The sequence below is a fragment of the Mustela putorius genome, unplaced genomic scaffold, assembly GCF_011764305.1.
Source record: "Mustela putorius furo isolate JIRA1106 unplaced genomic scaffold, ASM1176430v1.1 tig00003850_pilon_pilon_pilon, whole genome shotgun sequence".
NCBI classification, from domain to species: domain Eukaryota; kingdom Metazoa; phylum Chordata; class Mammalia; order Carnivora; family Mustelidae; genus Mustela; species Mustela putorius.
Window position 1 is genome coordinate 6,340,994 of NW_025422002.1, and position 13,038 is coordinate 6,354,031.

At 41.9% G+C, this 13,038-nt stretch overlaps 1 protein-coding gene across 1 annotated transcript; it reads left to right on the forward strand.

The window, feature by feature from the left end:
* The first annotated feature begins 1,183 nt into the window (after window positions 1-1,183).
* Window positions 1,184-3,418, forward strand: LOC106003406 (conserved oligomeric Golgi complex subunit 8-like). Its single transcript, XM_045063250.1, is given in 3 exon segments — window positions 1,184-1,256; window positions 1,259-1,536; window positions 1,538-3,418. Coding segments are annotated over 3 exon segments (1,845 nt in total). The 3' UTR covers window positions 3,032-3,418.
* Window positions 3,419-13,038: the final 9,620 nt, after the last annotated feature.

The window sequence follows — 13,038 nt, forward strand, 5'->3', positions numbered from 1 at the left end:
TGGGGACCACTAGTGGGGTCCTGAAAAGAAAAACTGAAAACAAAAATCAAAAGCACCACTAGATTTTGAATCTGCATTTCCTTTAAATCTGCTTGGCTGTTTTGAGGATGCCTCACACATTTGTAGTCTTTTTATGTGATTGATGTAACATACACTTAATAGTGCCTACAATGTGCCAGGCACTCTTAAAAGCACTTTACAAATAAGAACTCTCATAATAACCCCATGAGAACGTACTATTATTGCTTCCATGGCAAGTGAAATTTGTGCTCTGCCCAGACCTTGTCATGTAGACTAGCCCCAAAGCATTCCCAGACCTAAAACCAGTGCTTGGTTCTCTGATATAGCCCTGCCCTCAGGCTACAGGAGCATGTTTTGTCTGTGTTTATGGAGGGCATTTGGGAATTTATGTCTCCTTGGCACAGCCCTGAATCAATGACTGAGAGGGTTCTCTCTCCCTTGACCCTGATTAAAATTACTTTAGGGTAAGACCTGCACTATTTCATAGCTCCCCTAAGGGGCCAATCTAAGGCTTCCATCTGTGGGATTCTGCTTCATCTCATATGTTGCCGTCTCATCCTTCCTCCACTTCTCTACTTACCTATTAGTTTTCCCAAGATCATTTCCTAATAAATTAAAATTTTCACTTGAATTATTATTTCAGAGTTTACTTCCAGGAAGCTGTACCTATATCAATCTTAATTTTATAGTTAAGGAAACTGAAGCTACAGAGGTTAAGAAATTTGCCTAATGTCACTCAGGTGGTAATTGTAAGGCTTGGGATTCTAACTCGAGAGGTTTGTCTTCACCGTTACCTTGACTGGCAGAAGGAAAAGGCTGGAGACCCTAATGGGACAATGAAGGAAGCCTTCATTAAGGAAGGTGGTGCAGGGTTGAGGTTTTCTAAGAGTACCAAGGATAGGGTTAGATGAATTGGAAAGAATTCTCCAGAATCAAGATGAAAGTGATTGTTAGAAAAATGCAGAGGGCAATCTGTGGTCTTTGTCAGGGCTGGATGAGAAGACGAAGTGAGGAGCTGCTGTTCAATGGGCATAAAATGTCTGTTAAGTAAGCTGATTAAATTCTAGTTAACTGATGGAAAACATTCTACCTGTAGTTAATAATACTGTATTGTATGCTTAAAAATTTTAAAAGGGTAGATCTCGGACGCTGCTGCTGGAAGATGGCGGCGATGGCGACCGTCGCTTCGTCCACCACGGAGCCTGCCACAACGACGGCCACTGCCGCAGCTCTCGGGAGGCGGAGGATGAAGGGCTCCTGGCATCGCTGTTCCGAGACCGTTTCCCCGAGGCCCAGTGGCGGGAGCGGCCCGACGTGGGCCGCTACCTCCGGGAGCTGAGCGGCTCCGGGCTGGAGCGGCTGAGACGCGAGCCCGAGCGCTTGGCGGAAGAGCGAGCGCAGCTGCTGCAGCAGACGCGCCACTTGGCCTTTGCCAACTACAAGACCTTCATCCGAGGCGCCGAGTGCACCGAGCGCATCCACCGCCTGGCGTCGCTTGGCCGCCTGCTCGACCGCTTGCTTGCCCAGCTTCCAGCAGAGCTGCAGGAACTTTGTTAAAGAGGCTGAGGAGATCAGCTCCAACCGCCGGATGAACACCCTGACTCTAAACCGGCACACAGAAATCCTGGAAATCCTGGAGATTCCTCAGCTAATGGACACCTGTGTCCGGAACAGCTATTATGAAGAGGCCTTGGAGCTTGCAGCCTATGTACGCCGACTGGAAAGGAAATACTCCTCCATCCCTGTCATCCAGGGCATCGTGAACGAAGTGCGCCAGTCCATGCAGCTGATGCTTAGCCAGCTGATCCAGCAGCTAAGAACCAACATCCAGCTCCCCGCCTGCCTCTGTGTCATTAGCTTCCTCCGGTGCATGGATGTCTTCACTGAGGCTGAGTTGAGGGTGAAGTTTCTTCAGGCCCGAGATGCTTGGCTCCGTTCCATTCTGACTGCCATCCCCAATGACGATCCCTATTTCCACATCACAAAAACCATTGAGGCCTGCCGTGTCCATCTGTTCGATATCATCACCCAGTACCGTGCCATATTCTCTGATGAGGACCCATTGTTGCCCCCTGCCATGGGTGAGCACACTATAAACGAGAGTGCCATCTTCTATGGCTGGGTGCTACAGAGAGTCTCACAGTTCCTGCAGGTGCTGGAGACCGACCTTTACCGGGGGATTGGTGGTCGTCTAGATTCTCTGGTGGGTCAGTGCATGTACTTTGGGCTGTCCTTCAGCCGGGTTGGGGTTGATTTCCAGGGCCAGTTGGCTCCTGTTTTCCAGCGGGTGGCCATCAGCACTTTCCAGAAGGCAATTCAGGAAGCAGTGGAGAAGTTCGAGGATGAAATGAATTCCTACACCCTCATCTCAGCTCCAACCATCCTGGGCAGCAGTAACCTGCCTGCTGCTGTGCCAGTCACTCAGCGGGGGACCCTTCAGCCACCCATGGTACTCTTGGATTTCCCTCCACTTGCCTGCTTCCTCAACAATATTCTGGTTGCCTTCAATGATCTGCGCCTCTGCTGCCCTGTGGCCCTGGCACAGGAAGTGACTAGGGCCCTGGAGGATGCTCTTGTCAAGGTAACCAAAACAATCCTGGCCTTCCATCGCGCAGAAGAGGCTGCTTTCAGCAGTGGGGAGTAAGAGCTCTTTGTCCAGTTCTGCACTGTCTTCCTGGAAGACCTTGTTCCTTATTTAAATCGCTGTCTCCAAGTCCTTTTTCCACCAGCACAGACCTTAGGCATTCCACCCACTCAGCTCTCCAAGTACGGAAACCTTGGGCATGTGAACATCGGCCTCGTCCAGAAGCCTCTTGCCTTCCTCCTGCCGAAAAGAGAGCTGGTCCTCTGTCTGGATGACAAGGAGCTGGCGCCGGAGCTCGCAGCTCCAGCACCCGCCGCCGAGGAGTCAGGCATGGAACCCGCCACTGCAGCTTGCCCTGAGGATGCGCAGGAGCAGTCGGACTCCACTGAGGCGCCACCGGCTGAGGTCCCAGGTGCAGACACCTAACGGGCGGGGCGGCCAGCGCTTCCTGCCGCGCCCGCGGAGAGGGCTGGACCCCAAAGGGGAGCAGGTCGTGTGGCAGGCGAGCGGATGGGCAGCCCGAATCATCCAGCACGAGATGGACCACTTGCAGGGCTGCCTGTTCATTGACAAAATGGACAGCAAGACATTTACAAACATCTACTGGATGGAGGTGAATGATTAATTTTTTTCTGCTGCATCTGAGGATTCTGGAAACCAAAACACGGACACTTGGGATTTGAGCTGGGGTTGACTTGCCTGGTATCAACTTGATACTGGTTTGGTCTGACAGAAAACAGTGAATTGCCAAACCAGGTTAGAGGAGTATATCAAAAATGTTTGCCCTGAGGGCACCTGGGTGGCTCAGTGGATTAAGCCGCTGCCTTCGGCTCAGGTCATGATCTCAGGGTCCTGGGATCGAGTCCCGCATCGGGCTCTCTGCTCAGCAGGGAGCCTGCTTCCCCCTCTCTCTCTCTGGCTGCCTCTCTGTCTACTTGTGATTTCTCTCTGTCAAATAAATAAATTAAAAAAAAATGTTTGCCCTGAAATCAGCTATGGACAAAATATTACCTTCAACTTGAGAAGAAAATGAACTCCCCTGAAAGAGTGAACATTTCCTGATGATTTTGTTGGTAATAATTGGGGAAAATAAATAACCACTCTTAGTAGACATCATTTCATAGACCTGTATAATGTACCCTGACCCAAGATTTGATAATGACATAGTCCCTAATATCTGAAAGCTTTGTTTAAAAATGCCTGTTAAGACTGTGGTTGACCATCAAAAAAAAAAAAAAAAAAAAAAAAAAAAAAAAGGGTCAATCTCATGTTAAGTGCTCTTACTATAATTAGGAAAAAAAAAGAAAGAATGAAAATACTGAGAAGCAAAGCATTGTGGTCAAGAGCACAGACTTCAAGGTTAGACAGATGTGATATGGATTCTATTTCAGCCAACACCTGCTGTGTGATACTGTTCAAATTGCAACACCTCTCTTGAGTTTCTGACTTTTCACCTGGGAAATGGGGTCAGTGATTTCTACCTCAGAAGGTTGCATGGAATAGTTCACACTGCCTAACACATAGCATTATGCATAAATACATTAATAGCCATTGTAAGTCCCGAATCTTTGCAAAAGGTAGTGTGTTTATTTTAAGGACAGGAAGGTAGAAAGAAATGGAAAAATCTAACACAGAGTAGAGAACAAAACAGATTTTTTTTTTTTTTTTTTTGGTATTACCTAGTTACCTCTTTTAACATGGTAATCACAAATCTTTAGCTATATTTGTCTTATGATAGTATTTGTGGGCTACCCTGGGAATCCAACCATAAATAAGTACTGGAGACATTGACCAGCTGTAAACTGAGGAAAGGCTGTTTATACTTTAGAAATTCAAGATCCACAGTTATTTATCAAACCATGTAACCAGCCACTTGTCAACTTCATTGGACATGAAAGAAAAGATTGTTAAAAAACAGATGCTAAGGGGCGCCTGGGTGGCTCAGTGGGTTAAAGCCTCTGCCTTTGGCTCAGGTCATGATGCCAGGGTCTTGGGATCGAGCCCCGCATCGGGCTCTCTGCTCAGCAGGGAGCCTCCTCCCTCCTCTCTCTCTCTCTCTGCCTACTTGAGATCTCTGTCTGTCAAATAAATAAATAAAGTCTTAAAAAAAAAGATGCTGAGAAAAATGACAATATGCATTTCCCAGATCACTTCTTTATCTGAAGCAACAAAATATTATTTTATTCTCACTTAATGACACCAAGGGAGATTATATTAATAAAGCTCTGGGCACAGTATCTGCTAGAATGTTGTTCAGTAGATATTATTTGTTTCCTTACCTACCACTCTATACACCTGGGATTCCTAGACAGTATATACCCCTAGACTTCAGAGACCCTGGTGGTTGTGGCGTTGACATTTACTGTAAGATCTCTTAGGTGGGTTTTGTAGAGACTTTAAAGGGTGTCCTGCATTAGATCTGTTATAAAAGCCTGGTACAGGAATGCTTTTAAAAAAGACAGGATAGTAATCCTTTTGAAATGCCAAGAAAGTATTTGAAAATAAGACAGGTCATCACCATGTCAATCTAAAACCTCTCTAAGCAGCTAACACCATCCTACAGCAATCGGAAAGAGACCATGAGGTTACCGTTTCTGGGGATAAGCAGAATCATATCCTTTGACTATTTCCCTCAGCCTCTTAAAACTCTTAAAGAGAATAAAATCTTATGGAAATGATGAATTATTAAAATGACCTCTCAGTTTCATTAATTATCTATAGGATGGAATTTCTACAGAACAGTAAATCCAAAGACTTAAACTATTAATTGATCTTTTATAAATTCAAATTTTGATTTAACGGAGGTGATATTAATTCCTTTTATTCATTTATGCATCAGTGTATTTATCAAGAAAAGATACTTAACAATGAACATTACATATTTTATTTAAAGTAATGGAGACAATTCTGAGTCTTTTCAAAAAACAACACATTGTTTTATTTGACAGGCAAAGAGCAAGCCACAGAAATGGTTGCATTTTTCATGCAAATTCTACTTCATTATCTGCATCTCCCACTCTCCTTTATCAACACTTTTCTGGGACTTTCCAAAGAAGATAGAATGGAACAGGTTGAAAATTTATCCAGAATGAGATGGCATTTTAACCAGAATGAGATAAAATTTTAACCACAGCAGTTGTTAATTACATAAGGTTCATGTCTAGGGGTCAACAAACTCCAGCCCAAAGGCTGTTCAGGCCCTTTTTATTCATGCAATTGTGTTGCAGCACAGCCACACCTGTTTGTTGATGTGTGGTCTGTGGCTGCTTTCATGCTGTCGTAGCAGAGTTAATAGTCCTGACAGAGGGGCGCCTGGGTGGGTGGCTCAGTGGGTTAAAGCTCTGCCTTTGGCTCAGGTCATGATCCCAGGGTCTTGGGATCGAGCCCTGCATTGGTCTCTCTGCTCAGCGGGGAGCCTGCTTTCTCCTCCCTCTCTCTCTGCCTGCCTCTCTGCCTATTTATAATCTCTGTCTGTCCAATAAATAAATAAAATCTTAAAAAAAAAATAGTCATGACAGAGGCCATGTAGCCTGTAAGTCTGAAATGTTTATGTCATTTTTTCAAAACACCATTTGCTGTTTCCTGGTTCAAGCCATAGGTCTGAGAACAGCTTTTGTTAGTGGTCTCTAGAGAACCGTTGATGGATTAAAATGGGGGGATGGTGTATGTCAATCTCCAAGGTCGGGCTGGAGCTGTTACTGCCACAGAGAATGGTCGAGGGGGAAATGGGCTCCTTCATCCAAGTGTTTGTGCTGTGAGGAACTTGTCATCAGCAGTCTAAAGTACTGATAAAATTATTGCTTTTTACCTTAGTGCCTTATTTGTATAAAAGCACCTTAAGGTGCTCCATGGGATGCCTTTTATATGCGTGTACTAGATACTGTGTTGTAGGCCTCAAATATAGTGGTCAAGATATAAGACCTGTTTCCTCTTCTCATGTAATTGTGTCTAGTAGGGCAGCCATTCCATAAATTGTTAAGGTCTTTTGGGTTAGGCTGCCTGGGTTCAAATCCTAACACCTTCACTGACTAGCCGAGCGGCCATCATCACATTTCAAAACTTCCTTATGCCTCTGCTTTCTTATATACAAAATATGAAAAGAAATAGCTTATGGGGATAGCACGAGACTAAAGTAAGATACCAGACTCAAAGCTTTTGAAACATTAGCTGCATACATTAAAGTATAAATGAAAGTGCTTGTTCTTTTAGGTAAATGATGAACACATAATTTTGTTTTGGAGTGAAAGCTGTGAAGGAAAAGAGCAGGTTTCCATGAGAAAGTGAAAAGTAGAGACCTATGCTAGGTAGTATGCAAAAATGGTGCTCTGAGAAAGGACTGAAACTGGATAACTGGATAAGGAGAAGCGCGTAGGTAGAACTGGGGGAGACCCACGGCTGTGCCTGCTCACAGAAGGGTATGTGTGTAATTCATCTGCTCAGAGTGACTGCTGTTTGTAATTTCTCCACCCAGAGCAGATATCTTCTAATTTACACAGGGCATTGTTGGGACATGCAGCAGATCTGATTCTGGACACAGTGGTCTTAACTTGCTTTCTTTTCTATCCCGTGTGCTCTCTGTCTTCATTGTGTCTAGGTTTTGTCTTGTCTTCAATGACTTGAAGTTTCAAGGAATCCTAATTTGGTTGACTAAATTTAGTTTACATGCAAACAAGCTCGATCTCTAGTGGGCATTTTTGCCTAAGTGTTTTGGGGTAGGCTACTTTGTAATTTGCCATTGAAGGGCCCTGATATTCCCCCTTTGATGTCCCCTGGTCTGACACTAGATCCAGAACCCTCATAGCTATAAGTAGGTTGACCCAAGTTCATTCCGTCTTATTCTCTATAGCTCTGTCTTTTCTTGTTTCTATTTCTTGTTCTGCTTCTCTCTCTCTCTCTTTCCTCTCTCTTTTTGCTCTCTTTTTTGGGGGAGATTTTCATTTTGATGAGGTAAGAAAAAGGGAATTACCTATTAACTCCAAAGACAAAGCTTTCTGTGCTGACTTTAGACATTCTATTTTAAAATCCGTTCTGTTTTTACTGACCACTCTTCTGATTCTAGTTTTTATAGATAGAAAACTTGTGGGTTTCAGAAGGAAATGTTTTGTTAGTTAGGTTTGTAGGATATGAATGAGTTCAAAATGCGGTGGAGGGATTAGTGAACATTTGCTGTTTCTGAATGAGTATTCTTAGACAATATTTGGAAATATTATCTTCAGCAACCAGGTGTCAGTTACTGCCAGCAAATAAAGTCCTGAAAATTTTTTAAAAAATGTATTTACTCAAGTCCATATGTATTAACTCTGGTTTATCTCTGATGAATATAAGCTCCGTGAAGACAGGGATTTTTTTTTTTTTTTATTCATTACTGTCTATGTGTTCAATACATAGAAGGCTCCCAGTAAATACTGGTTGAATGAATGAGTAAGGATGCATGGTTTTGGTTGAGAATACTCAGTCCTTGAGTTACCTCATATCATATTCACTATCAGTTTTAAGGAGTTAAAATATATACTCTATTTGAGTTATTTTGTGAATTAGTTGTGGGAATTTCTCACTTGGAGAAGTATTTTCATAATAAAATCTAAGCAGAACTTGCTGGTTCCTCTGTTCTCCCCCACATTCTGTTGTTTTGAATTATCTGCCATTAGACTTAAAGTTCTCACTGTTAGAGACCACCCCCTCCCCTTCCCATGCCAGTGTCCAAGCTGGAAGAATCAGATCGGTTACTCTAGGCCCTGGATTTCTGTGTATCTGAATTGTGCTTCAGGGCAATTTCATTCGTTGTTAAAAGGGTAATTAACAAACAATGTACACATAGAAATAATAACATTTTCTTTGTTGCCCAGTAGGTGTCTTAGATTCCTAATATGATGGGTTCGATTCACACTTTTCGCATCAAACCCCTATAACTGCATGTTGTGTCATAAATGGCAATAGCATACTTAATTCTCCAGAACAGTACCCAGTGGGGAGCTCTCCAAAGTCACACGAAGTCACTAAGCCACTCTTTTCTGCTATGAGTTCTAAAATCACTGACCCATTTGGGTAAATATAAATAGAATTTCAAAAATGTTGTTTGAGGCGAGTGACCTTTCCTGAGATAATAGTTCCTGTATTTTTATTTGCATTGAGGGAAGTTTATGAGTAGCTGGATAATTTGCTTACACAGTCAATTCTTCTTAGGGCCCAAACCAGGCAAATATTTGCATTGTTTTCTTTCACCGAAAGCTTTTCTTTACAAAGAAGGTGCAGGTAATGCTTTTACGAGTGCGTTTTTCATCTGCTTGAATGACATGTTGCATAAAGTCTTCAGAGGGAGTCTTCGCACTGCAGAAAAACAATAAAACGTAGTTATTTCCCACAGGGGATTTAAAGTAACAGCCCATTGCATTTATTGACAAAGAACAAATTATTCTCCTTATTGTATCCAACATGAGGAGCCAAGTGATCCAGACTCCTAATTTCTATGCTTTATTCCCTTCCCTCTCCAAAATTATTCATAGGCAATAGAAAGTATCATGACTACATGTTGGATGATTACATAATATTTCCTCTCACTGAATTCCTCCTTTTTTTAATTTAAAGCCACATTCTTAATAATTTAGGAGTTTGCTCACGTTCTCAAAGTATTTGATCTTGCTTAGAGTGACTTAGACCTTAAATGTTTAATATGGTTTACATTGCATTGCTCTGTAGTTGAATTAATTGAATCAGCGTCACACTCCACTCAATCTTTTTTATTTTTTGAAACCCTACTTTTCCCTTAACAATTGAAAAATTACACTGAATGATGACAAGGGCTCACACTTTGAAGTGTTAACTTTTGTTGCATAATGTAAGTTAACCGTAGCAGTCTACTTAAGGAAGACTCATCCTACCTTTTTTTCTCAGGTGTCAACATGGGCAAAAGGAGGAGAGAAGTTAATAGACTTGTCTTGATAATTTAATCCAGACTAACAACAAAAGTTCTGTGGTGATGGCAAGCAGTGTTGTGCCCAGTCAAGATGAATATATCTTTTGACGGGATGCTCTAAGATTGATTGGTTGATCGATTGACTGGTTGATCGATTGATTTGTCAAAGAGAGAGAAGATACCCACAAGCAGGGGGAGCAGCAAGCAGAGGGAGAAGCAGGCTCCCCACTGAGCAAGGAGCCCCATGAGGGGCTTGATCGTAGGACTCTGGGATCAGGACCTGAGCTGAAGTCAGAGACTTAACTGACTGAGTCACCCAGGTGTCCAGAAAACATTCTTTTTTTTTTTTTTTTAAGGGTTATATTTATTTATTTGTTGGAGAGAATCAGAGAGTGCAGCGTGACAGCATAAACAGGAGGCACTGCAGGCAGTGGGAGAAGTAAGCTCTCTGGGAAATTCTCTAGATAGTGATATATGTCTTTGACAAGGTTGTAACAGAACTAGGGGGCTCATAGATTTCAGGTTGACATCCTTCATTCCTCTTAACTGAGCAAAACACGACAAGTGTTGTGATTGGTTTTCACTGGATTCACAAAACTTGAAGGAAGCATCCAGCTGGGGGAAGAGAGTGTTCAGTTGGAAATTAGGGACCATGTCTCTTACCTACTTGGCAAGTCTCCATTGAATCCTCCTTGTGTTAGTATAGATCTCTTGTGAGTATTTTCTTGTTTAGCAGACAACATAAACACAAACTCAGTGAACAGAAGAGGAACCTCATCTTGATAGGCTAACCACATGGGGCATATAAGTAAACAAGACAGGGTAGACAAAAATCAAATCTATCTAGTTGTGTGGCCTAATGTTGGGAAGTTATCTCTTTGGGCCTTGTTTTCTCATTTAAAAAAGGAAAAACTGATTACTTTTTGGAAAAAATATAGTAAAAATTGGTATCTTTCTATGGGAAAATTGTTCCAATTATTTTATACATGTGCAGAAATATATATAATTGTATAAATGTGTATGTGTATATACAGATACATACAAATGCATATGCATACACATATTTGTCATGTCTTAGTATTTACAATTCAGGAAACATTTAAATTTGAAGTCTGACGCTCTTCCTTTCCCATGCTTTTTCTTGTAATCTCCCTAGACACAGGTAAATATGTACAAATCATTTGCAAGCTTCATGACAAAACAACCCTTGCTATAACTTTTATAAAATTGCCTTTACTGGGGAAGCCTAGTGATAGTCATATAGTGTCTGAAACTGGGTACAATTGCAAAAGGAAAAGAACATGGTAAAAAACTGCTAAAAATAGAAGTAGAGGCAAGTCACGGAGAGCCTGGTCAAGCCTCAGCTTTGAGACTTTCACCAATAGAAAATCGGAACCACTGAAGAGGTTTGAAAAGGAAAGTGATATAAGAAATACCTAGACCAGGCTGGAATCTTAAAAACTAGTTAAGAAGGGTCTAGAAATGTAAATGTTAAGGAAACATTACATGGTTTATGGCACCAGAAGTAGGCTGATGACATGAAGGAAGAATCACCAGGATTTGACTACTAATTGGAAAAAGTGGGCAAATGGAAGATGGCTGTGTGGTTTTCAGTCTCAAAAACTAGGAATAGGTTATTACCATTAAAAGAGACAGAGACTAGAGGAAACATTTCTTGGTAAAGATGAAAAGTATATGGAATTCAGAATTGATTACAGTGGTTTCAAAATCAGATGGGGTCTCACAGAAACTCAAAGGACTAGTTTCTTCAAAATTTGGTAATTGAGGGGTGCCTGGGTGGCTCAGTGGTTTAAGCCTCTGCCTTCGGCTCAGGTCATGATCTCAGGGTCCTGGGATGGAACCCTGCATCGGGCTCTCTGCTTGGCAGGGAGCCTGCTTCCCCCTCTCTCTCTGCCTGCCTCTCTGCCTACTTGTGATCTCTCTCTCTCTCTGTCAAATAAAATAAATAAAATCTTTTTTTAAAAATTGGTAATTGGTACAGCAATTAGAATTTAACATGTATGTTAGATATTGAAAGATTTTAGATTATTCAGAACAATTCAACATACTAGAAAAGTAGGATCTTTGGAAGAATGCCTGTAGTACATTCTTTTCTAAAGAAAAAATGTTTTGATTCTTTAGTATGTTTAATTACTTCCATCTTCCCTGGTATATGGTTTGGCATTTTTACTTTGTTGGGTTAAAACAAGAGCAGCAATGCCAATTTTCACATTTATTTCTGCTTGCCAGGTTTTTACCCCCATTGATATAACAAATATTAAGTAGTGGGTTGAGTGTTCCTTTCAAAGAGGAGAACCTAGTGACCTGTGGGAGAACTAGCAATCCATTTTTATAGCTTTACAGAATAGTTGTCAAGGCCCAGGATATTCTGTACTTCTTGATTCCTTGGGAAGTATTGGACCTCCCTCTGTCCCATTAAGTGAGAGGAACCATAAAATTCTGGTCCATTAGCCATTAACACATGGGATGGACAGAGTTTGACTTTTGTGAATCCTTTGTGAAAAGGATTAATGCATTTTTGAAAACTTCATTAATGCATTTGTTCCTACTGTTGCTTCTCATTTCTTTATTTTTGTATCTTGCTGCTAACTTATAAAACACATAACACCTTCCCATTTCTTGAATTCTTCTAAACTATTCCCTTTTTTAAAAAAATCTCTTATTCCATGGTCAGAGATTAGATTTCAGATTTTCCGTTTCTTGAGGGTTTGCCTAGGGAAAGAATAATGTAGGTGATTACTTTGCTGTGTCTAGGAGATTGATCAGTGCGATGGAGGCAGTGGTTTTCTTGGGGGTGGGGAGAGCAAGGGGGCTGTGTAAGAAAAAATATAATAGTAGGAGTTGAAGATTGTATTCAATCAACCAGAATAATTTTCTTAAAAAGTAAGAACTGCGACCTCCTCCACTGTTGGTGGGAATGCAAGCTGGTGCAGCCACTCTGGAAAACAGCATGGAGGTTCCTCAAAATGTTGAAAATAGAACTGCCCTATGACCCAGCAATTGCACTATTGGGTATTTACCCTAAAGATACAAATGTAGTGATCCAAAGGGGCATGTGCACCCGAATGTTTATAGCAGCAATGTCCACAATAGCCAAACTATGGAAAGAACCTAGATGTCCATCAACAGATGAATGGATCAAGAAGATGTGGTATATATACACAATGGAATACTATGCAGCCATCAAAAGAAATGAAATCTTGCCATTTGCGACAACATGGATGGAACTAGAGCGTATCATGCTTAGCGAAATAAGTCAAGCGGAGAAAGACAACTATCATATGATCTCCCTGATATGAGGAAGTGGTGATGCAACATGGGGGCTTAAGTGGGTACGAGAAGAATAAATGAAACAAGATGGGATTGGGAGGGAGACAAATCATAAGTGACTCTTAATCTCACAAAACAAACTGAGGGTTGCCGGGGGGAGGGGGTTTGGGAGAAGGGGGTGGGATTATGGACATTGGGGAGGGTATGTGCTTTGGTGAGTGCTGTGAAG